Genomic DNA, 25,103 nt, shown 5'->3' on the forward strand with positions numbered 1-25,103 from the left:
GGAGCCTGCTTCTCCCTCTGCCCGTGTCTCTGCCTCTCTCTCTCTCCTCTGTGTATTCTCATGAATAAATAAATAAAATCTTTAAAAAAAATAATCTATTGATTGTTGAAGACAATTTCTTCTGCCAGGGAAATGAGCTGGTTCAAGGTTATTATATAAGCTTATATCCATATGGAAATTTCATATCCTAAATTCATAACACCATCCAGAGATTGCCAACTTTTCATAGATCTTAGAGAAGTTATATCAATAGGAATATGGTTAGACCATGCTTCATTTATTAAAAAAGATTGAAAAGGGTAACTCTGTGAGGTGACAGGTGTGTTAACTCGACTATAAGAACCCTTTCATAATGTGTGTATATTGAATTATCACATTGTACACTTTATTATCATTTTATTTGTCAACTATGCTTCAATAAAACTGGGTGGAGGAAAGGCTCATAAAAACAAAAAAAAATTTTTTTCATATGTTACATGTATAATCTCACAGTTTGTTGCAGTATTTTTAGAATAGAAATAAAAAATATCAACTAAATACAGCTTCTCTTCAAGAGATGATATTGATGAAATGTTTAGTATCTTGTCTAAGATATTATGAAAGATTCATATGGGGACGCCTGGATGGCTCAGTGGTTGAGCATCTGCCTTCATCAAATCCCACATCCAGCTCCCTGCATGGAGGAGCCTGGTTCTCCCTCTGCCTGTGTCTCTACCTCTCTGTGTGTCTCTCATTAATAAATAAATAAAATTTAAAAAAAAGAAAGATTCATATGGCAAACAATTTTTCAAGTACATAATATCTAATGAGTCATGGAAACTTTATTATATAATATCTTATTTAGCAGTACACATTAAAAACAGATACATTTAGAGGCAGCAATACCTCATTTTCATTGAGCTCATGGTTTCTGTCAAACATGCTAAGTGACATAAGGAAACTATCAAATTTAATGTAGAAAAATGTTCTTGCCTAAATTTTAAGATACAGTTTGCAAGTGGTGCTTTGTATGTTTACTGTAAGTTTTGCTTATTATAAGAAAGATGTTCTAAAACAGGTGGCCAGGTTGATTTCCTGTGTAATCCAACTTCTGTCAGAGAATCAATATTTTTTCTTTATCTTAAAAATTATGAAGTAGACAATTATTCTTCATTGAGAGCTTACTGGAAGCCAGGTACTAATCCAGACATTAGAGCAGTAAAAGCCCAAAATCCCCATAGTGCATCCATTTTAAGTTTGATGATAAGTCCTTTTCGCCATCTTGAATATTATTGATACACTATAGTTCACAGCTGCTATTCACATTCATCATTCTCAAGCATTAGGTTCATCAATTTTGACCATAAGCTTTCCATTTTGAACTAATAATTCCCACTTCTTTGATGCCTCAAAATTCAGGCATCCTAGTCCCATAAAAAGGCATGATTGCCATCTAGTGGTGCCCCATATGAAATCAGCCTATACAATGGAGGAAAAAGCTTGTTCATTGACCAATCAACACATATTACCAAAGGCTTACCATGTGCTAGGCACGGTTCTAAAATACTGAACAGTAAACAAAAAAGGACATGAGGTCCTTGTCCTCGTGGGGCTTATATTTTACTGAGGGGTGACAGACTATAAGTAAACAAATTAAAATTTTCAAATTTTAAAATAATGATAATAGATATAAAGAATAAAAGCAACGGGATAAGAACAGTAATTAAGAAATGGCTTCAGAAACACATGATAGTAAACCAGAGACTTCTTTAATCAGCAACAAGTACACAAGAGACTGAAATGTAAACATGTAACACCTATGCCTCTGAAAATGACACCCATCATCAAACTTAAAAACCAAATGTAACAATTATCAACTCATTTATGAAGTACTTGATTTATATCCATTTTAGTTTGATAGATCAGGATATTCTAAAACTTTACTACTTATAACCAGTTATTTCTAGTTGAAGACAGCATATGCAGATCCAATATACCTCTAAAAAGGATAATGATACTAAAAGCACAATCAACAACACTGCCAAACACATATCATATCAGAAGTAAATTACTTACTGCATCTTCCACATCAATGCATAAGTGTGTTCCAGATTCAGCCTTATTCTCAAGTTCATTCATTTTTTGCATTTCATTGTACAAATTACTCAGAGTTTTGTATGCTTCACGACAGTTTTTGCAAACTTCTGAATAATTCTTTAACTGCAGAAGACTGTGAATGCTCCCCTAAAATGTCAAAGGCACATGTAATACACATAATAAATATTATATCTTTTTAACATAAGCTATTTGCCCTCCTAGAGGACAGGAAACAATATAGTACATTTAAAGTGCTGAGTGGTGATGTTATATAGCATAGTAAATCACTCTGAGCCTCCGTTTTATCATCTATAACATATTGCTACCACTACCTGTATTATAGGCCTCAAGGATTAGATACCTGGTATGAAAAGCACATAGCAAAATCTTTGGCACTTTCTAGTTGCCCTTAAATTTCGAAAACCAGGGGCACCCAGGTGGCAAAGTCAGTTAAGCATCTAACTCTTGGCTTTGGCTCAGGTCATGATCTCAGGGTCAAGGGATCGAGCCCCACAGCAGGATCCACATTCAGTGTACAGTCTGCTTGAGATTCTCTTTCTCTCTCTCCATCCAGCCTGTATTGTCTCTCTCTCTCTCTAAAATAAATAAAATCTTTAAAAAGAAAGAAAGAGGGGCAGCCCAGGTGGCTCAGCGGTTTGACGCTGCCTTCAGCCCAGGATGTGATCCTGGAGACCCGGGATCAAGTTCCACGTCAGGTTCCCTGCATGGAGCCTGCTTCTCCCTCTGCCTGTGTCTCTGCCTCTGTCTCTCATGAATAAATAAATAAAATCATAAATAAAAGGAAAGAAAGAAAGAAAGAAAGAAAGAAAGAAAGAAAGAAAGAAAGAAAGAAAGAAAGAAAGAGTAGGAAAGAAAAAGAAAAACTACTGCACTATCCACTGATAACAGAACAATATAGCTCAGATGCCTAAATACCAAAAATTTCCTAAATTATCTGGTCATTCATATGTCTATCCTATTTTCACAGAATAAATAAAATAGGCCCTTGCCTGGGCTGACTTTAACAGTGAAATCTGCCTTATTGAAACAGAAGGGACTTGGGGCACCTGGGTGGCTCAGTCGGTTAAGCATTTTCTTTTTGCTCAGGTCATGATCTCAGGGTCCTGGGATTGAACCCTGTTCTCTCCCTGCCTAGCAGAGAGCCTGCCTTTCCCCTCTCTCTGCTGCTCCCCCCTGTGTGTGTTCTTTCGCTGGCTCAAATAAATAAATAAAACTTTTATAAAAAAAAAAAAGAGAGAGACAGAAAGACAGAAGACTTTATTAACGGAGAAGGAAAAGACACTAAAACTACATCCCCACTCAATCCTCTTACCCTAAGGCTTGTAATCCAGACCTCTCTAGTCAACAAAAAGGGACAAAGAATTACATAACCTAAAATGAAGGTAATGGATATAAGATATTGTATTACTGAATCTCAATCTTTTCTACTTCCCGGACTGACACTTGCCTTTTTAAGGACAAGTCTGCTAACCAGTCAGTTCACATTCTTACTTTCTATTCCCCTTATTCTTTACCTTATAGCATAAAAAAATAATATTAACTGAATATTAGAATGAAAGAGGAAAGGAAAACTTAAAGGAATTAAACCGATGTACCCCCATCCCACAAACACACACACAATGCTACCCTCACCATCTGTTTGACAAAGAAACTAAGTCTCCTCAGTCCTGCCACAAGAAATAGCACATGGCCTGTTTTTCACAGAACAATTGTGCATTTAGCTAAATGTGTTCAATCAAAAATTGAGCACAGAACCTTGATGGGGGAATGTAATTTAGCCATTGATATGAAAATTTAAAATGCACATATCTTTTAACAGAGTAATATCAATTCTAGGAAAATACCAGACAGGTAAAGTCATACAAATATTCCAAGTTATTTGAAAAAAAAAAAAAAAAAAACATGTTTGTAACACTAAAATACTAAACCAAATAAAAATCTTCATCAATATAGGGACTGACTGAATAAATGGTGGCATAACCAAATGGTAAAAAGCTCTGCAGTGTTTAACAGGAATGAGGAATTAGGATTGTGGGAAGAGGATGAGACAGCATGTGCCCTTGTGTCCTGACTTCTTTACTGAAGAGATTCAAGAAAAGAAAGATAAATCCAGGCACCTGAATAGCACCTAAATTATAAAGGTGTGACACACAACTCTCATCACAGGAAGGTTGTATACAAGCTACAACACGAGTCCCAGAGGAACCAACCAGAACGACAGTCTCTTGTGAACGTCTATCTTCTGTGCCCACCCGCTGTCCTCTAGAGATGCAATAGGCCAGAATAGTAGCCCTACCTTGCCTGCAGATCCATCCACAAAAAGCAGTCTTTTCAGAGCCACCAGGCAGCCCAGGTTTCCAAAGAAGCCATCTGCAAGCACTTACTACCCAAAATAGATCTGGTCTGGAATTTAAACCTACATCCTTGCTCAGTCACTAAGCTTGGAGCTACTGCCACAGCCAATGTCACCAATTTCATTGCTACCATCGAAAGATCTGGCTGCCATTTGGCCGCCTCCCTTTGACTTCAAACTTTCTAGCTGGGTTCTTCTTTCCCATTTGTCTCTTGGCTCTGGCTCTGGTGGAAGACCCTGAGGGCAGAGTATCCCCTGATGATAAATGAAACTACCTCCTGAAGCCATAAGGACCACCCTGAGCCTATGAGACCCCACCAGGGATGGACTCCACGACAATGGTCCATTTGACCTTCAAAGCCTGCCTGCAGGTACCCACACACTTTTGCCCCACATTTTCCTTATAAAAACCTAGTAGTTTTGGCACTTTGGAGACAGTCTTTGAGAGGCTAGTCTCCCATCTTCCCTGTGTTGGACTCATGTAAATTCCTTTCTTGTTTCACTGCCACGCATTTCTCTGCCTTTGGATTTTGTCAGCAGTGGCCAAACCTGGTCTGTTTGGGACCCTTGGAGCCAGGTGCTCTTGCACCCCTGCGTCCTGGGTACACCACTATCTCTTTAGCTGGCTCCCTTCCCCTCTCAAACACACACACATATACACACCCCACCTTTAAAGCACTGGATATTGGGATCCCTGGATGGCGCAGCGGTTTAGCGCCTGCCTTTGGCCCAGGGCGCGATCCTGGAGACTCGGGATCGAATCCCACATCAGGCTCCCGGTGCATGGAGCCTGCTTCTCCCTCTGCCTATGTCTCTGACTCTCTCTCTCTCTTTCTGTGTGACTATCATAAAAAAAAAAAAAAAAAAAAATTAAAGCACTGGATATCCCCAGGACTCAGTCTTTAGGGCCTCTTTATTACCAATTATAGCTTCATTCACTCATATCCGGTTTCACAGCTTTAAATATCATCTGTACCTGATCTGATGATTCTCAAGCTCACACTTCTCCCCTGAGCTCCAATTTCATCTAAAACACCATTTGACATCTCAACTTAATAGCTATTTCAATATTAACTTGTTCAAAACAGAATTCTTAATCCCCAATACTTTGCAACCAGTCTTTCCTGTGGCTCCACCATCCTCCTCTCAGCTACTCAGAGCCTAAAGCCTAGGATAATCCTGGTTCTTCTCCTTCCTTCTCTGATCAGCCTTCACTACTCCCAGGAATTACCCAATCTATCAGCAAGTCCTGTTAGACAGACTTCCCAAACACATCCTTAACTGATCTACGTTTCTCCAACATTGCAGCCAGTACCCCAGTCCACACCATCTCTCTCCTGTGACAGCCTCTTAATTAGGTTCCTTCTTTCCATTCTTGCCTAGGTTCAACTGAGTTTCTCCACAGGGCAGCCAGAATGCTATTTTAACATGCAATTCATATCACGCCACATTCCTGATTTAAATGGCTTCCCATTGTGTTAAAATTCAATCCGTATTTCTTCCTTTGTTCTGCAAAGCTCTACATGATTTGGCTTCTGCCTATCTCCCCATATCTCATTCACGTATGCCCACTGTGCTCCAGCCAAACAGGCCTCCTTCCTATTTTTTGCACATACCAACCTCACTCCCTTCCCCAAGGTCTTTATCCTTGCTTCTAAGGAAAATATTCTTCCTGTGGCTGATTCTATCTCAACCTTTAGATCATCTCAAAATTCTCCTATTCAGAGAGGTACTCCCTGCCCACTCAATCTAAAGTAGTATACTACACTCCTTTTCCAGGACTCATTACTCTTAAATTACCTTCTTTCTTTGTTATTAATCATACCCCTACTAGGACATAGTTTGTAAGAACAGAAATCTTACCCACCTTGTTTACTGCTCTATCCTCAGTGTCCTAGAACACTGCCTCCTGGCACATAATCAGTGCCCAATAAATATTTGTTGAATGAATAAGTGAGTACATAGGGTACGTAGGGCCTGCCTGAGGGGATTTTTGAAAACCAAGCTATAGAAACCAAACTCTATACGGACAGAGAGAGATTTCTTCCAGCCCTCCCAACCTGGTACAACCACCCTATTACATTGACCACCTAAGCATATAAGAAAGTAAGATGAGCCTAACAACATAAACATAAAAAGAAACAAAAGAAAACAAAATATATAAGGAAAGAAAAGCAAATAAAATGATTCAAAGGGAAAACAGATTAGTAGACATCAGAGTAAATGCCCTAATGAAAAAGAATTCATTCAGTGAATAGGAGAGAGCTTTTAAAAATTAATTACAGCCAATGGTATGAAATAAATGTCCACAAGCCCATACTGATATAAATAAATAAATGTGGAAGAAGCGGCAAATCTTCATTATAGAAAGATTTCTAAATATTTAAGTAAATGCTCACCCCTCCAGGACTTAAAGCTTAATTTCCCCAGCCCCCATTCCTGTTACTTAGTAATTTACTTCCAAAGTATGGAATATGGAAAGAGGAAGCAAAAGGTAACTTTACATTAAAGATATGGGGCAAGTGCTACCCTGTCCAGGTGATCAGGATAACGTCATCAGGAATAAATCATGTTGACAGACTATATCTCTGACAGGATGTGATCAGAAAAGTACTTCACTTCTGTAGTGTTCTTCCCCAAAACCCACAGTCCCAGTGTAACCATAAGAGAAACTGGGGACAAACCCAAATTGAGGAACATTCTATAAAATATTTAACCAGTATTCCTCAAAATTATCAGTCATGAAAACAGGGAAAGACTGAGAAATTGTCAGAGTCTGCAGGAGGCTAAGTGTGGTATAATGGGAAATAGATATTTGGTCTTTCTCCCTGGATCCTGGAACATAGCTCCCAAAACCTTTGGAATACCCAGAGTGAAAGAGTGCCTCTGCATGCTAATGAGATGACTACTGGCCAGGGGTCCCTATATAGCTACAGGATGAAGGCTGGTCACCAGAAAGACCAAAGCACGATCAGGGGGTTGGAACTCTCAGCCCCACCTCTGACCTCTAAGGAGGGAAGAGGAGCTAAAGACTGAATTAGGCACCGTTAACCATGATTGCCTACATAATGAAACCTTCAGGGGTGCCTAGGTGGTTCAGCTGGGCAAGAGTCCGACTCTTGATCTCAGCTCAGGTCATGATTTCAGGATACGGAGATCAGGCCCCATGTTGGGCTCTGCTATCAGCACAGAGTCTGCTTGAGATTCTCACTCTCCCTCTGCCCCTCTCACTTGTGCTCTCCAAAATAAATAAATCTTCAAAAAAATATATTTTTAATAATTGATTATCACATCACAAAGATATCTCAATAAATTCCAAAATATAGGCAGGCTACATTTACTGGTCACAATTTCAATAAAACTTAAGATGTACAAATGCGGGATCCCTGGGTGGTACGGCGGTTTGGCGCCTGCCTTTGGCCCAGGGCGCGATCCTGGAGACCCGGGATCGAGTCCCACGTCGGGCTCCCGGTGCATGGAGCCTGCTTCTCCCTCTGCCTGTGTCTCTGCCTCTCTCTCTCTCTGTGACTATCATAAATAAATAAAAATTAAAAAAAAAAAAAAAAGATGTACAAATGCAAATAAACAAACAAAAAAATCATGTCACTGCTATTAAAAAATAATCTTCCAAAAAACTCTTAAGTCAAAGAACAAATCAGAATTAAAATTGGAAATTTAAAGACAAATGCAATGTATTCCCTTTATATCAGAATCTATTATTGGAAAGGCCAAAATTATAAACTTTACACTCTGAAAATTATTTTATTGTTGAGCAAGAAAAGCTGGAAATGTTAGGCATTCAGTTCAAAGAACTAGAAAAATGACAAAATGAACTGAAAGATCATAGGAGGAATTAATAAATGCCAAAGAATAAACAAACACATTAAGATTTTTAAAAAACCAGGAACTAGTGAGTAAAACCAAACACAAGTTTTTGAAAGATTAATAAAAACGAATGTACCTTTAACAAGCCTAAAGAAAACTCAAGGGAAGAAAGAACTCACAAAAAATAGCATTTGGAACAAGAAAGAGAATGTAGCTACATATATTATAGAAATCTTTAAGAAGTGACCAGTTACTTATTATCCTGGAATGGATCCTTAGACAGAAAAAGGACATTAGTGGAAAAAGTGGTAAAATCAGAATAAAGTTGGCATTTAGTTAATAGTTCTGTACCAATGTTGCTTTCTTAGTTTTGACAAATATACCATAGTAACATATATAGGTTAACATCTGGGGAAACGGGTCAGCATTATACAGGAATTCTCTGCATTACCTATGCAACTTTTCTGTAAATCTAAAATTATTCCAAAATAAAACATTTTAAAAGAAAGTAAACAGTAAAAATCTGTAGTGGGGGCACCAAATGTGATAAAATACGTTGGAATAAACTTCAGAAATGTATAAAACCTATGCAAAATTTAAATAAATCAGTAAGACTGTGCTAGAGGACATTAAAAAAAAAAAAAAAGAGAGAGAGAATAATGGTGGCTGCCAGGGGCTAAAGGAGGACATGGGGAATCACTGCTTAATGGATACAGAGCTTTAGTTTGAAAAATTTCTAGAGATGGATGGTGGTTATTGCACAACAGTGTGAATATACTAATGCCACTGAACTGTACACTCAAAATGGTAGCATGGTAAACTTTATATTCTATTTTACCGCAATAAAAAGAGAATATACCATATTCCTAGATAGGAAAGTTCAGTATCATAAATATGTCAATTATTTCCAAATGATGAATCTAAAATGTAATGCACTTATAATAAAATCTTAAAATGACTGAATTTTTTTTTTTACTTGGTTCTACAATTCATTTCATGAGGAAAAAAAGAATTGGAGCTATGCCTCATATCTTACATCAAAATAAATTTCAGATAGAGAAAAGATGTTTAAATGCAGAAAATAAAACCATAAAATTACTAAAAGAAATCACAGGAGAAATTTTTAAAAATAATTACAAAGTGGGAAAAACCTGACATGACACCAAGTCTGAAAGCTATCAAAAAATTTTTTTGATAAATTTGATAATATAAAAATTAAAAATTTCCTCATAACGAAAAGAAAAGCACAATAAAAATAAACAACAAACTCGGAAAAATATTTGCAACTAATACCTCAGGAAAAATGTTAATTTCCCTAATAAAACATTCATCACAACACTTAAAAGAGTAAACAAAAGGCCTTGGTATACAAAGACTTAGTATACACTGCATACAATAATTACTATTTGGAGTTTTACAACACACATCAGTCCACTAAAGTTCTGAAGTCCTATAGTAAAGCATTTCCCAACCTTATTAGAAAACTAAACCTTTCTTTTTTTTTTTTAAATTTATTTCTTTATTCATGATAGACATAGAGAGAGAGAGAGGCAGAGACACAGGAGGAGGAAGCAGACTTCATGCCGGGAGCCCGACGCGGGACTCGATCCTGGGACTCCAGAATCGCACCCTGGGCCAAAGGCAGGCGCTAAACCGCTGAGCCACCCAGGGATCCCCAAACTAAACCTTTCTTATGGGCCATGTGTTAACACCTTGCAGAAGATATCTGGGGAACTGCTTATTTAACAGTTCTTATTATTTGCAGGGAAATTCATAATTCTGTGTCATCACATTGGTTACAGAGAAAATCACATGTATATTATACATGTTTACATCTATTTGTGGGGATTACTTACTTGTTAAGCAAGTTTCAAATCTAGGATTTTATCAGAGTTCCAATCTCACCCTTCATCACCACCATCAATACCAACAGGGTCAGAAGTAAAGAAAGCAAAAACCTATAAGGGTGGGTTTCCTTTCTTTCTTTCTTTCTTTTTATTTTTTTAGATTTTATTTTTTAAGTAATCTCTACACCCAACATAGGGCTTGAATTCACAACCCCGAGATCAAGAGTCACATGCTCTACAGACCCAGGCAGGCACCCCAAGGTGCATTTCTTAAAGGCTACCTTTTACATTATAATTCAATACTCAAGTTACCTCACTAAACAGTGCCTTTTATTTTATTAACAGTGCCTTTTAAAATAGGTAAAATGTTTAAGCAAATATTGAGGCAAAGAATAAGCTGCCTGTAGAATCATATACTGCATTACATAATATAATACCTTATTGCATAAACAAAGTCAAGGTAAGTTACTGTCAGATAGAAAAACATTGTGTTTTAATTAAACAATCACATGACTAAGTTACTGTGTTCATACCCAGTATCTCATTGGATCCTCACTACAAAATACTTGAAGGTAGGCAGGATAGATTTTACTGTTCCTACCTTACAAATAAGAAAAGTACAGTTTTGATGATTTTCCTAAAGGCAGAAATCCAGGTCCACTTACTGTTGTTCTACATTGTGTATATAGATAAACATCAACAATTAATGCTAAAAAATTAGTTGACTCATCTATTACTCATCTATGTACAATGCAGCATTTTAATTTCAAGTATCATATAAAAAATACCTGGAGGTTATGCTCAAAGCAGGTCAAGGTGTGATTAAATAGACTGAGGAAGTACAGTGTGCTATTTGATAATTCTTCACTTTTGTTTGTTAAACAATCTGTCAAAAAACAAAAATGTATATTAATATATCTCCAGCAACAATTATAAACTGTCACTTATCTCTCAAACTATCATCTTCTGTTTCGAACTATAGTAATTCTTTGTTCAAACAAGCATATGTGTTCCATGTAAGAGAATTTTTCAAATACATGAGCTTACTCCCTTTTAGTTTCTAAAAGATATATTTTTTGTATCATAACCATATTCAGAGAAATCTCAAAATAATCACATATTCTCTTCCCTTTATAAAAACATACATTAAATAAAATTTAAATTGATTGTTGATATGCTGCAAAGTCTTAGTCATGAACATCAGCTATCAAATGCTGACTTAAAAAGGGTATTATTCTCAGTGTTGTTTAGGCATCAGACTGTTTATCCTACATTAATTTAACCTAAATTCATACTTTTTGATCATCTTTTGTGTCAAATTTAGTAGTTCTGTGTCTCTTCCACCTTCACTTCTATTGTAACTTGACAGGATCACCTTTTTCAATTTGTTCTTTCAAATCTATTGAGTTGTGGGACCAAAGAAACAAGCTGGTAAGAATTTTGCCTAAAATACTGATAAAGAGGCTTCAAGCAAAGTCTGGAAACAAAGAGAAGCATTTTACATGTTTTTTAAAAGCTAAAATAAATGATATTCCTCTGCAACTTGGTACTTTTGGTTAACATTAGCTCAAGTTCATTCCTCTTGCTTTCTATGTATCTAGGATATAGGTGCAAGTAGCTGGCTTCATATCCTGAAACTTGTGGTCAGCCATTTCAATCTCACTCTCCTGGAATCCTTGCTCTCTTTACATTCCACATACTCACAAACCCTGGATAATCTAACCCTGAATAATCTTCGTTCACTTTCTCTACTCCCAATTCTGCTTGTAGCATGCTATTATAGAAAATTCTAAGGTCATAATTAAGCAACTCAATTCCAATTCTAATCTCAGGGCCACAAAAAAATCCTTGTAGACACTTTACCAATTATTCCACAAGGGATGTTCCAAATATTTTCTATTCTCTAGTACCTACTCCACCCTACTCTTTCAACTGATGGCCATATATTATACCCATTTAGGGCCATCTAAAATGATCTCTCTCAACTGGAAGTGGAGAGACAGGACAGGAAGCTACTGCAATTATCCAGGAGAAAAGTGGCAATGCAAACAAAGAATTCAATGGATGAGAGATAGACCAATAGGTAACGAAAGAGACTTGAATACAGCCCCCTCAAAATATGCCTCTTTGGCATGTAGATTATTATATTTTTAAGGTTTATTTATTTCTTTGAGAAAGAGAGCAAATGTGGGCTGGGGGTAGGGGGGACAAAGAGAGGAGGAGAAAGAGTCTCAAGTAGACTCCGCGCTGGACTCTGAGCCAATCTCACAACCATGAGATCATGACTTGAGCCAAAATCAAAGAGTTGGCTGTTTAACTGACTAAACCACTCAGGTGCTCCTGGCATATTGGCCACTAGGAACCAGAAGCAGGAAAAAAGCTCTAAAAACAGGGAACACGTATTTTAATAAATAAAATTTACATTTATAAAGGAAATTTCCATTTGCAAAGATGTCTTCTTCTCAGTGAAAGGAAGAAGAGGACTCTTTAACCAATGGAGAAGCTCTAACTTAAATGTGTATAACCAACTTGACTAAACAATCCTGGTTTAGCATACTTTTCCTAGTCACCTTCTGATAACTTGTCTCCTCCACCCAGAAGTCCCAAAACCCTTTTCTTTTGATTAGCTTAAGATGATGTATAAACCCAAATTCTAACCATCCCTTTGGATTACTTCCATGTCACTCCTATCACTGGGTACTCTACAGTATCCACATGCGTCACACATGTTAATAAGCTTCTGTTTCTGGCCAGTCTAAGTTATAGAGTTCCAGCCAGAGAACCTAAAATGGGTAGAGGAAAGAGGTTTTTTCCTGTTCCCTATAGGAGACACTAGGCTATGAAACACCGTGAGAGATGCACATGCTCTAACTCTTATAATATCAAGAGGCAGGCACTATCATTATCGCCATTCCCTAAATAAGGAACACAGGCTTAGAGCAATTAAGGAAGTTGGCTATGGCCATAAAACTGGTACTGAAAACCTGAAGATCCTATTCGGTCTGATTCCTGAGCCTGCATTTGCAAACACTGAAATAAATAAAATATTCACATCTATATCCTTTTTAAGATTTTATTTTTAAGTAATCCCTACACCCAATGTGGGGCTCAAACTTACCACCCCAAGATCAAGAACCAGGTGCTCTTCACATCTGTATTCTAAACCATTACAGTTCAATTCTGAGAATCACCCAAATACATGACACCGCTCATCCTTCCACTACCTATAGATCTCTTACACTATGCAAGGATTCGGGCAGTTACTACCAACTGACTAGTATTTGTGGCTGAGATGAACTTTAAACCTGGTAAGGAGAGGAGCAACTAGCACATTAAAACTTCTCTGTGCACATTAAAACCAGACATCCTCTCTGGGTTAGATTAATTACAAAAAGGCACTCCTGCCCCCCCAGAAGCTGAACCAGAATTCAGTTCTATTCATCACCATCTGCGCTAGTGCAGGGTGGGTGTGCACCTGGTATGCATGGGGCTCTGCTGATGAACCTATTCCTAGAGTCTCCCTCCCTGAACTCCTATACTCTGCATTCTCCACATCTTTATCTTCTCAAGAATGTAAGTCCCATTCAGAGAAATAAAGTAATACACTGAAGATCATACATCAGGTTAGTAAGGCCCTGAAATACAAAATGCACTTCCAGACTTGCAATTAAATAGTCTCTTTATTGTATCACTTTTTCTTTTTGAAAATGTTGCTCTATCATCTTTCAAAAAGTTCATTCACTAAATTCTCTTTTTAAAAAAGATAAAACAAATGCCTCTTCTTTTTTTTTTTTTTTAAATAAATGCCTCTTAAGGCTGGTTTAATGTCACCACAAAGTAGCTTTGAATCCTTTTATGCATGAGGCAGTATATAATATATAAAAACAAACACAACTACAAATATGTAGAATATTAGAATATTAGCCTAAAAGATCGAACAGGTTTTCTGTTTTCATAGTTGATATTTTGCAGGGAGTAATGGGAATACAATTTCATCCATAGCAATTGCACATCTATGTTAATGAGCCATGTCACTGCAACTGACACACTATAGGGAATTAATGGGTGTGTGTGTCCCTCTACTGCCTATAAAAGCAGTATAAAGCACGTGAACATAAGAGAGCAGTGGCAATTTCTTCTATACACAGTATGTCATTGGAACGATTTCTTAAAAAAATGATTTCTTTATAAAAAAGTAGTTTATAGGATAATTATGGAAAATAAAAACAAATGAAAAAATAATTTATAAAGGAAGCTTCCTCTGAACAAAAGAACTTAATCTCTTCTACTTTACTGACAGCTATTTCTTTTCATTTAAAATAATTTGAAAATTAAACTAAAAGCTAATATAGACTGGTCATCTTGTTGAGTACCACATTAATGCAGTACCATCAAAATTTTTTCAATGATCATTAGACAGTGGTATTATGAAGCACAAAGGAGTTCATTTATACAATAGGATTTTAAATGTCTTCATTACTAAAGAGCCCTGACTTTCTGATTTAAAATAAAGGAACTCCCGGTAAAATTCCTCTTTTATACTTTTGCAGGAATTGGGAGCATAATATTATAAGCAGTAAGAAACTATATATTTTAGAAATTAGGAAGTTAAGGAATATTAGTAATAATAAAGCTTCCTATAAGCACTAAGTGAAGTGGTCATTATGAATTTTCCACATCTCAGATAATCAATGCAGTCTCATCAAGGACAGATTAGCATAGCTTCTTTCTCAGTGAGGGCTCAAGCATCAGCTCAAGAGGCATTTTTAAAGGTGTGGAGGATTCAAGTTAAGATACATAGACCTAAATTATCATGATGGAAATTATTAGCATCTTTAGATAAAGTATTTGGCATCCATTAGGAGTTTGTATAAAGATTTCTGCTGTTTTACAAAACCAGTTTTATAGAAAACAACAGAGACAATCACCAATTTCTGAGAAACAGGACAAGCTTCAGAAAATAGAGCATAAACTGTGAGAACTTTGTACCTGAAGAATATAATCAAGACTAATGAGTATGAAAACAAAGACACTTTAAATTATAACATACCAATAAGTGAGTTTAATGCTTACTAAATTACAATGTAGATAAAATGAGAAAGAGAGGTTCTGCTTAACCAAACTTTTGGTTAACCATGAAGTTTTATTATTGACTTTTAAGGAATTAAGACATAGTAAGCGAAGGGTGATAGAATATGCCTTTCTAAAAATATGCCTCTTTGCAGGGTGACAAAACATGAGACTCCTAACTCTGGGAAATGAACAAGGGATAGTGGAAGGGGAGGTGGGTGGGAGGATGGGGTGACTGAGGGGGGCACCTGACGGGATGAGCACTGGGTGTTACACTGTATGTTGGCAAATCGAACTCCAATAAAGAAATATACATATTAAAAATAATAATAATAAAAATAAAGTAAAATAAAATATGCCTCTTTGCCTTAAGAATTATTTTGAACTAGAGTTACCTGAAAAACAGCAAGCACAGAGAGCCTTCTGTGAATTGCCTTTATCTACCTAAAGAAAGATCTTCTAAAAGAAACTCAATTATAAATCCCTTACCTGGGAGTTTCATCAACTAGATAAGACTGACTCTTATCACACAGGAAAGGAGACCAATGGAATAGAATCGAAAGTCCAGGAATAAACCTCAGCATATAGAGTCAACTAAGAGCTGAATTCATAGAAAGAGAAGAATGGTGATTGCCAGGAGATGGAGGAAATGGGGAGATGTTAGTCAAAGGATACAAACCTCCAGTTTCAAGATGAGTAAGCTAGGAATCTAATGTACAGCATGGTGATTAGAGTTACCAGTACTGTCTTATATACTTACATACTCAAAAGTTGCTAACAGAGTAAATCTTAAACATTCTCCTCACAAAAAAAGAAATGCTAATTATGTAACACATTACCTAACACCATGGTAATCATTCTGTAATATATATCAAATCAATATAATCACTATACACCTTAAACTTATATAATGTTCTATGCCAATTATATTTCAATAAAGTTCAATAAAGAAAAAGCAAAGAACCAAAATATTTTATCATAAAACAATCCATGGTTTCATCAAAGCTTGTGACCCTAATTATTCAATTGTCAGATGCATGGGATAACTCAGAAGCATGTCAATAATAAGGCTGTCCCTATGTCAACAATATACTTTTGATAAGTTTTAAAATTCTGTACAGAAGAAATATTGATTTATTTCCTTTACTATTTAGCAGTCTCCACAGAACGAGTTTCCATATTATTTGTAACGTGAATTGGGAGAGCTGAGCTGTTAACACTTCTTTTAAATCTCCATCAATTTCTAAAACCTTTTTTCCTACCAAGACTAATAAGACTAATAAAGACATAGGAATTCTAAAGATGAAAGAGATGGGAGTGGTATGTGGATGACACACTCTTTTTTTATTGGGTTTCTGGCCTTCCTTTCATCAACTAATAACTGCAGAGAGTAGATGTCAACCCACCACTAGAGCAAGAAAGGAAAGGTGGAGTAGTATTTTATATTCTCCAAATTGCAGTGTATTAATTTTAATAATATTCTTTTAAACAATATTTTAGCTTTTATATTTTTATGTTTGTAACAATCTTTTTAAAAAGAATTTATTTATTTATTTATTTATGTATTTATTTATTTATGTATTTATTTAATTTATTTATTTGAGGTGGGGCAGAGGGGGACAGAGAGGCAAGTAGACTTCATGCTGAGTGTGGAGCCCAACATGGGGCTCAATCTCACGACCCTGAGATCATTTCCTGAGTCGGGCACTCAACCAACTGAGCCACCCAGGTGCCTCCTTAATAGTCTTTAAAAAAAATTTTTTTATTTTTATATTTTAAATAATATTATTTTTAAAATGTAGCCTCTTAAATTCACTTAAAAAGATTTTTACCTATATAATTATAGTTTTGCATTTGCTAGTAGAGAAGATGAAAAAAACTGTCATTTTATATCAAAAGATACATTCTCATAAAATAGATCACATTTTGGTTTAACTCTTCATCAAAAACAAATATAAGTAGTTTTTGTTCATTCTTTGTCATTTTTTCCCTTCTTATTTTATCTTTTAGGTACTAGAATGAATGGATTCCATATTATTCACCATTAAAGATCCTTATTGCTGGCCTCAACCACCAGGGTGTATTTGCAAATTTAATAACTAGACCATCACAAAAAGATAATGTAAACAAATGGGTTAGTGGCTCAAGTTTAATAATTTCACACAAATTCTGAGAAAACTTTGTGTTTAAAACAAAAGGCAAATAATCCAGAAAATTTTTTTGAAAATTTGTATTGTGATTTTCATGTATATACTGTAAAGAAGAAAAAATAATTTTCCTTCTATTCTTCTAAATTCTCAGCTGGTACTCCTATAACAAAAGACAGATAACAGGAGAAAAACAGAAGTTTGTTAACTTGTATCTTTCATATACACATGGCAGACACACAGGAAAAATGAGTACTCAAAGAGATGGCTTAGAATTCAGGCATAAATGCCACCTTCAGCTAAAAACAAAGAAAGAAGAGTATGAGGAAGGCTGGTTATGAAGAAGTGAGGAGGAGAAGCATGGTAAATGAATATAACTTTTGTTATGCAGATGTATGTCCCTGCCTTGTCCATTTTTAAGATTCTTTTGGGATTTAGAGTCATCTGTTTCTTGGTACAAAGAAAGAAATACTCTTACAAACGTAGATCTCCTTTAATATATACAAATTTCCCTTATAAAATGGTTACTTCTACTCCATCTTCAGAGTTTCTCCTGTGTCTGATGTTTATCAAATAATCAGCTCAATATCCTCATTCCAAAGAGGCATATTTTGGGGTGGCATATCCTGGTCTCCTATAGTCATATTTTGGAGTAGTATTTTCTATTCTCCAAAATTGTAACAACCAGGCAAATTTCTGACCAGACACAATTCCTTTAAAATTATGACTATTGTCTTCCATTTATTAAGAGTAAACAACCCTTGTATTCTTCTACAAATTCCTAAAGGCCAATGATTTAGGGACACCTGGGTGGCTCAGCAGTTGACAGTCTGCCTTTGGCTTAGGGCATGATTCTGGGATCCAGGATCAAGTCCTGCATTGGGATCCCTGCGAGGAGCCTGCGAGGATCAAGCCTGCTGTGTCTCTGCCTCTCTCTCTATGTCTCACATGAATAAATAAATAAAATCTTAAAAAAATAAATAAAAATAAAGGCCAATGATTTTTAAAACAATGGATAGGTAGGAAATAATTTTAAATGCACAACTAAATGGAAAACTTTATTATCATTCATTAAGAAAATAAGAGTAGGGGTGCCTGGGTGGTGCAGTCAGTTAAGCATTTGACTCAGTTTCGGCTCAGGTCATGATCTCAGGGCCTGAGATCGAGCTCCATGATCAACTCTATTCTCAGCTAGTAGTCTGCTTAAGATTCTCTCTCCCTCTCCCTTTGCACCGCCCCCCTTCAAATGAATAAATAAAACTTAAAAAAAAAAAAAAAGGAAAGGAACAAATAAAGATCCCATGAACTTAGTGTTTAATATATCTGGTTGCTAGAGATGAAATTTCATGAGAACCTAATGCCAGACCATTGCTGAACATTTACATTTCCCTAGAAAATGTGCAACTCCATTAAAAAAAATTTTTTTCACATTATCTAGTTTTAATTTTATGTAGTATTAATTGTTCTTTAGAAAAAGAGAGTATTTTACATTTATATTTTTAGTAAAAGACTATGCTTTCCAGAATATCAAGTATGTATATAACATAAATGTTAAACCTTTGTGGGCTAATTAAAATGTATTTATATTTCTTACAATAGAGACTGTGCAATGAATTTGTCAAGTAGTACTTTAAAAAAACTAAATTAGGCATTAACTCATGAACACTATTCAGATGAACAATCTTAAAGCCTTTTGAATTTAGTTCTAGACTCGGGATTTATAGTTCACTTACACTCTCTGAACCCTCATTCTACCTCATAAGGCTTATTGTGAAGCTCAAATGAGACAAGGGTTCAAAATTGAGAAATATTATTTACTTCCACTGCTAACTTATTACTCACCTTCTTTAGCTCCTCATTTTTTCCTTCCTTCCAATTACTTTCCTCACTACTTTGTAAGAGAAGATTATGTTGCTCAAGTAAGAATGCTTTATTAACTTTTGGTAAAAAATTGGGACACCCAAGGGGTTCAGAGGTTGAGCAACTGTCTTCAGCTCAGGGCCTGATCCCAGGATCCTGGGATCAGGTTCTGCATTGGGCTTCCCATGGGGAGCCTGCTTGTCTCTCTGCCTGTGTCTCTACCTCTCTCTGTGTCTCTCATGAATAAATAAATTTAAAATCTTTTAAAAAATTTTTTGATAAAAAACTTAAAGTTACTTGAATAACTCCTTAAAATTTTCAGAAAATGTTCGTACCTTTATTAAATACAGTTAAAAAGAACATTATTAGAAGGGTTCCCTGGTACTTCTGATAGATATTATTCTATTTAAGATGATTATTTTAGAATGTCCAAGAGAAAACAGCTGAGGAATACAAATTTATAGAACTATTTTATTTCCATTTAAAATATAGAATATAAGTTATGATGAAATTTTAAAATATGAATGAAAAATAAATGGAAGATAATTTCTTTTAATGCATAATGCTAAAAAAGAAAATAGCCAATCTCTCTGACTATAACATATAAATACTCTAGATTTGGACATTCTATTAAATTTTATGTATTTTTGAATAGGTATTAAATGCATATGGCATAATATTTAAAGGGTAAAAAGTAAGTTGGATGAAAACTAAGTCCTCTTAGTTTTCTAATTCTTCAAAAGATGTCACACTTCTCTGCACCTTGCTTCTTTCACCTGACCACATATCTTGACCAAATTAATTTTAATTAGGAAGTAAGCATTTCATTTATTCTTCAAAAGATGTTCAATCAAGGAATATTTTTTAAAAGATTTTTTTATTTATTCATCACACACACACACACACACACACACACACGCAGAGGCAGAGACACAGGCAGAGGGCAAAGTAGGCTCCATGTAGGGAGCCCGACTGAGACTCGATCCCGGGTCTCCAGGATCATGCCCTGGGCTGAAGGCAGCGCTAAACCACTGAGCCACGTGGGCTGCCCAAGGAATATTTTCAAGATAAGATGGCTCACAGAAAAACAAAGTTACCCTAAGAATTTATTCTAAAGAGTTTTATAACTACTATATTAAGTAAATATGCAGCAAAATGTTTTCTTTCTTTTATTAACTAACTGGAAAAGAAAGCTATTTTTGAGTTAGTGAAGTCTTTGTCAGAAAATATCTTTTAAAGATAAGATGCTTTAGGGCACCTGGGTGGCTCAGGAGGCTAAGCGTCTGTCTTTGGCTCAGGTTATGATCCCAGGGTCCTGGGATTGAGCCCCCACATTGGGACTTCTCCCTCTCTCTCTGCCTGTCCTTGCCCCTGTTCATGCTCTTTCTCCTGTCAAATAAATAAATAAAACCTTTAAAAAAAGGAAAGAAAAGATGCTTTACCTCTCAAGCATAAAAATTAAGTCACACCTCACACCAATCAAAAGAAGTGAACCTCAATATATATCCCATTTATTTTAATTAATTTTAAATTATAATTAACATATTTTTTCTATATCAATAGATTTAAGGGTTTAAGAATATTTGAAAATAGCTCTCCTGGGATGCCTGGGTGGCTCAGTGGTTAAGCACCTGCCTTCTGGCCCAGGCCATGATCCTGGAGTCCTGGGATCGAGTCCCACATCGGGCTCCCTGCATAGAGCCTGCTTCTTCCCTCTGTCTATGTCTCTGCCTCTCTCTCTCTGTGTCTCTCATAATAAATAAATAAAATCTTTAAAAATAAATAAATAAATAAATAAATAAATAAATAAATAAATAAATAAAAAATAACTAGCTAGCTAGCTCTCCTATATAGGTTAAGCAAACTGTTCAATCATATTTATACTGGAAACTTTTACACCAAAACATAAAGCTTTTGTTTAAAAAAAAAAAAAAAAGTAACTGTCAGCCAAGCCTCTGTTCAAATTACCAAAAAATCTGAATTATTTATTTATTTTATAAAGATTTTATTTATTTATTCATTCATGTATTCATTCAGTCCCACATCGCAGGGAGCCCGATGTGGGACTCGAACCTGCGTCTCCAGGGTCATGCCCTGGGTTGAAGGTGGCGCTAAACCACTGAGCCACCGGGCTGCCCAAAAATCTGAATTAATAGAGACAAAATTAAAAGAATCAATATTCAATATACTATGATGTACTGCAAAGAAAAGAAACTTAGCAGGGGTCTTTCTGCCATTTAGTTTTTCTCGTATGATCTAAACAAAAAGACAAGACCTTAGAAAAGTTAAACTCATTAATGACTTACAAGCACATAGATTTTTTAATACTGAGGATTTCTCCTGTCCATACTCTATGTTTTCTTTGCCTCTTGCCTAAACTATCCTAATAACTTCCTCACTGCTCTCTGGATGAAATTCCAATGGGATTTCATTAAAAGAAAAAATGAAGGCTCTTTGTAGTTAAAATGAGTGAAAGCTTCTAGTGAGCACTGCATGATGTATAGAATTGTTGAATCACTAAGTTGTACCCCTGAAACTAATAGAACATGTAGATCAACTATACTTCAATAATATTTTTTAATGAAATACAGAAAACAAAACAAAACAAAAAAGCTTGGAAAGTACTAGGTTAAATGTTAAACATTTTTTAACCTGTAGTACTTCTTACTGCCTTTAGTATTCCATGTGTATGGTAAATATTTAAAATACTACAGTATGCAACCAATTCTTAATAAAATGCCTTGATAAACTACTCTATCAGTCAAGGTCCTATTTCCCTTTTCCAATTTTACCTCCCACTGTGCTCCCAGACCCTGAAACACCTACTAGTCTTTTATTCCTCTGTGCCTCTGTCCATGATGCCTCCCTCTCTGCAGTATCCTTCCTCTCATCTCTATTTATTGAAATTACGCCTGGCCATCCATAAAGGTGTAGGATCAAAAAGTACCTCCTCCAGGAAATCATTTCTAATTCTCCCCAGTTTATTTTCTACTTCCCCCAAGGATTCTATGACTTTATTAAAACATTTATTTGTCTGTCTCAGGTTATCCTCCAGATGTAACTTTCTCCCTCACTAAATTATAAAGCAAGGAAAACAAGAACTGCCTAGTACACAGTTGGTGTTCAAAACACATATTGAAATAATGGTTTTAACTTTTCCAAAGAGTGCCTGAAAATGATCTCATTGTAGTATACAAATACATATAAACCTGCAAAACTGGTAGAATGGATGTTACCACCTCCCATCACCACCATTTGACAGATTATAAACATCATAATTATTATTATATTAAACAGTTAACATTTCAACATTAACTATGTGCCAGCTACTCAGCTAAGTTCTTTATACAATTTTTGCCATTTAATCCTAAAAACAAGCATATAAGGTAGGTTCCATTATTATCCCCAATTTATCCCCAAATCAGATAAGGAAACCGAAGGTCCAAGAGGCGAAGTTACAAGCCCAAGGTCTGACTGCTAGTGAGTCAGGGTTAGCAGTGGCAGAGCTTAGAATCAAGGCCAGATCTGTCTGACTGCAAAGTTCATCCTGCCAACTGCTACACTTTTCTGCCTTTCAATATTTGCCCAAGTAATTCCCACTAATAAACCATGATGCTAATTGTAGTTCATTTAAACTTAGTAATAGGGCAGCTCCAGTGGCCCAGTGGTTTAGCGCTGCCTTCAGCCCAGGGCGTGATCCTGGACACCTGGGATCGAGTCCCACATCGAGCTCCCTGTGTGGAGCCTGCTTCTCCCTTTGCCTGTGTCTCTGCCTCTCTCTCTCTCTCTCTCTCTCTCTGTCTCTCTCTCTCTTGTCTCTCATGAATAAATAAATCAAATTAAAATAAACAGTAATAAAAAGTATTATCTAGCTTCAAAGATTTCAAAATTCACTAAAATAAAATCTGACATCTATACTATTGAACCACAACTGCAACATGAAAATGAAAGAATTACTTACTTGCACAATTTGCCTTCTGCCACGTGGAATTAAAAAACTCAGACAGAATCACAACTATCTGCATTCTATCTGCCATTAAGAGACTTCTGGCACAACTATGACTCTCTGATGTATTCTGTAACAACAACAAAAACAGAAAAATACAATCTGAGTATTTTTAGGCTTCCTAAATAACTTTAGGGAAAAAAACCTTATAAGAATAACTAAAATATTAGAAGCATTTTTAAACATTTTTTGATGTGATCAAATAATGATGTCATTAATTACACCTGTAATAAAAGCAGCTAATATTTATTGATACCCGGCGCACTGGAAAGGGAAGAAAATCTTTGTGCTTCTTAAATACTTGTTCTATTGCACAATTTCAACCACTTAGGCCCAAATTGTGTGCATCATATTTCTTACTTTTTATACATAGGAAAATTCTGGAAAGCTTTCATTAAAATATAGCACTGGTTATCTCTGAATAATAAAGCTATGGTGATTTTCTTTTTTTCTTTTTTTCTTTTTTTTTTTGCTTCTTTTACACTGTCTAGATTTTCCTACAATGAACATACACTATTTACATAATTTCTTTAATCTGGTGGGTAAATGATGACAAAATATTTAAGTTTCATCTTCCGGGAAATTTTTGGTTCAAAATCCTTTAAACCACAAGAAAGCGTGACACACCAATTTGTACCCAAATAGTTTGTACCCACATAGAATATGCTTTCCACAGATTATTTTAATAATGAAACTCACACTATGCAAAAAAATAAATCCAAGTTCCTCAGTTATTTGATCCTTACCTATATCTTTTTTCCCATCTGCCCCAAGCAAGAAATTAAGTCATGCTGACCCCTTCAGTGTTTCAAAGTTATTTAACTCCTACTACTTACTTACCAGGCACTATAAGACTCCTGGAGTTTTAAGGATACAGAAAGTGTAAGGAAAGGCCATAAACACTGGGACTTCAAGAACCCCCCACAGGTTAACCACTGAGTCTTGTCAATTCTACCTCCTACATATCTCTGAAATCTATCCATTTCTCCCCATCACAATGGTCCCTACGTAGCCTAACCACTAGTTCTCCTATCACAAGAGTCTCTTAATTCATCTCCCTACACCTACTCTTCCTCTATCCTTCCCATTCCATCCCCTCCACTTTTTCTCATGTAACCTAAATGGTTTTTTAAAGTATAAATCTGATCACATTCTTCTACAGAATTAAACCTCTCAATAACATCTCACTGTTTCAACATAAAAGTCTAAAACCCTTAACATACCCCATGAGGCCCACGTGATTGGGTACCTGCCTACTACTTCAGGCTAGGATCACTAGCTCATAGTACTTTGAGTACTCAAACACACCAGACTCACAATCTTCACACCTGCTCCTTCTTTACATGTATACCTTCTCGTCCCTGCCCCACAATCTCTCAGAATTTAGATATCAGCTTTAACCACTGACCACTCTACCTACCACTAGCCCTAGTCAAGATCAGCTCTCTTGTCATATGATTTGGTAGTAGTATCTGGGGTTTTTTACTTTGCAAGACTTAACTGAATTAAATAATTGCATTGTTAATATGCTTAATGTCCGCTTTCCCTAACAGACTATAAGCTCTGCTCATTTACAGCTATATCCCTAGTAACTACTATTAACTGTACATAATAGGTACTCAATAATTTTCTTGAATGAATGCAGAAGCAGCATTACTTTCTGATCACTAATAAAAGACAGATTATTGTTATTCTAGGTTCTGAGTCTCTCTATATATCCCTAAGATTTTATTTATCAGTCTATACTTAAAAAAAGTATGTTGAACAGTTCCAGATGTATACTCCTAATCTCTAACACCTTCATTAAATATATATACATATCTTTGTAGATCTACACCTACCTATCTATATAAATTTTTAAGCCAACCAAGGAGAATGAGATACAGCTAAGCAATTCA

At 35.8% G+C, this 25,103-nt stretch overlaps 1 protein-coding gene across 3 annotated transcripts in view; it reads right to left on the minus strand.

The window, feature by feature from the left end:
• The window catches only part of OSTM1 (osteoclastogenesis associated transmembrane protein 1), a 35,104-nt gene that overhangs the window by 6,040 nt on the left and 3,961 nt on the right, over nucleotides 1-25,103 (minus strand). For 2 of the 3 annotated variants that reach the window (XM_038554876.1, XM_038554874.1), the window contains exons 2-4: nucleotides 23,161-23,275; nucleotides 10,911-11,008; nucleotides 2,056-2,223 (exon numbers count right to left, since the gene is read on the minus strand). In XM_038554876.1, the coding sequence (XP_038410804.1) occupies nucleotides 2,056-2,223; nucleotides 10,911-11,008; nucleotides 23,161-23,275 (381 nt within the window). Of the gene's footprint in view, nucleotides 1-2,055; nucleotides 2,224-7,704; nucleotides 7,979-10,910; nucleotides 11,009-23,160; nucleotides 23,276-25,103 lie in introns of those variants that run through there. The other variant, XM_038554875.1, reaches the window with a different exon arrangement.

The sequence above is a fragment of the Canis lupus genome, chromosome 12 (assembly GCF_011100685.1).
Source record: "Canis lupus familiaris isolate Mischka breed German Shepherd chromosome 12, alternate assembly UU_Cfam_GSD_1.0, whole genome shotgun sequence".
Classification (NCBI taxonomy): domain Eukaryota; kingdom Metazoa; phylum Chordata; class Mammalia; order Carnivora; family Canidae; genus Canis; species Canis lupus.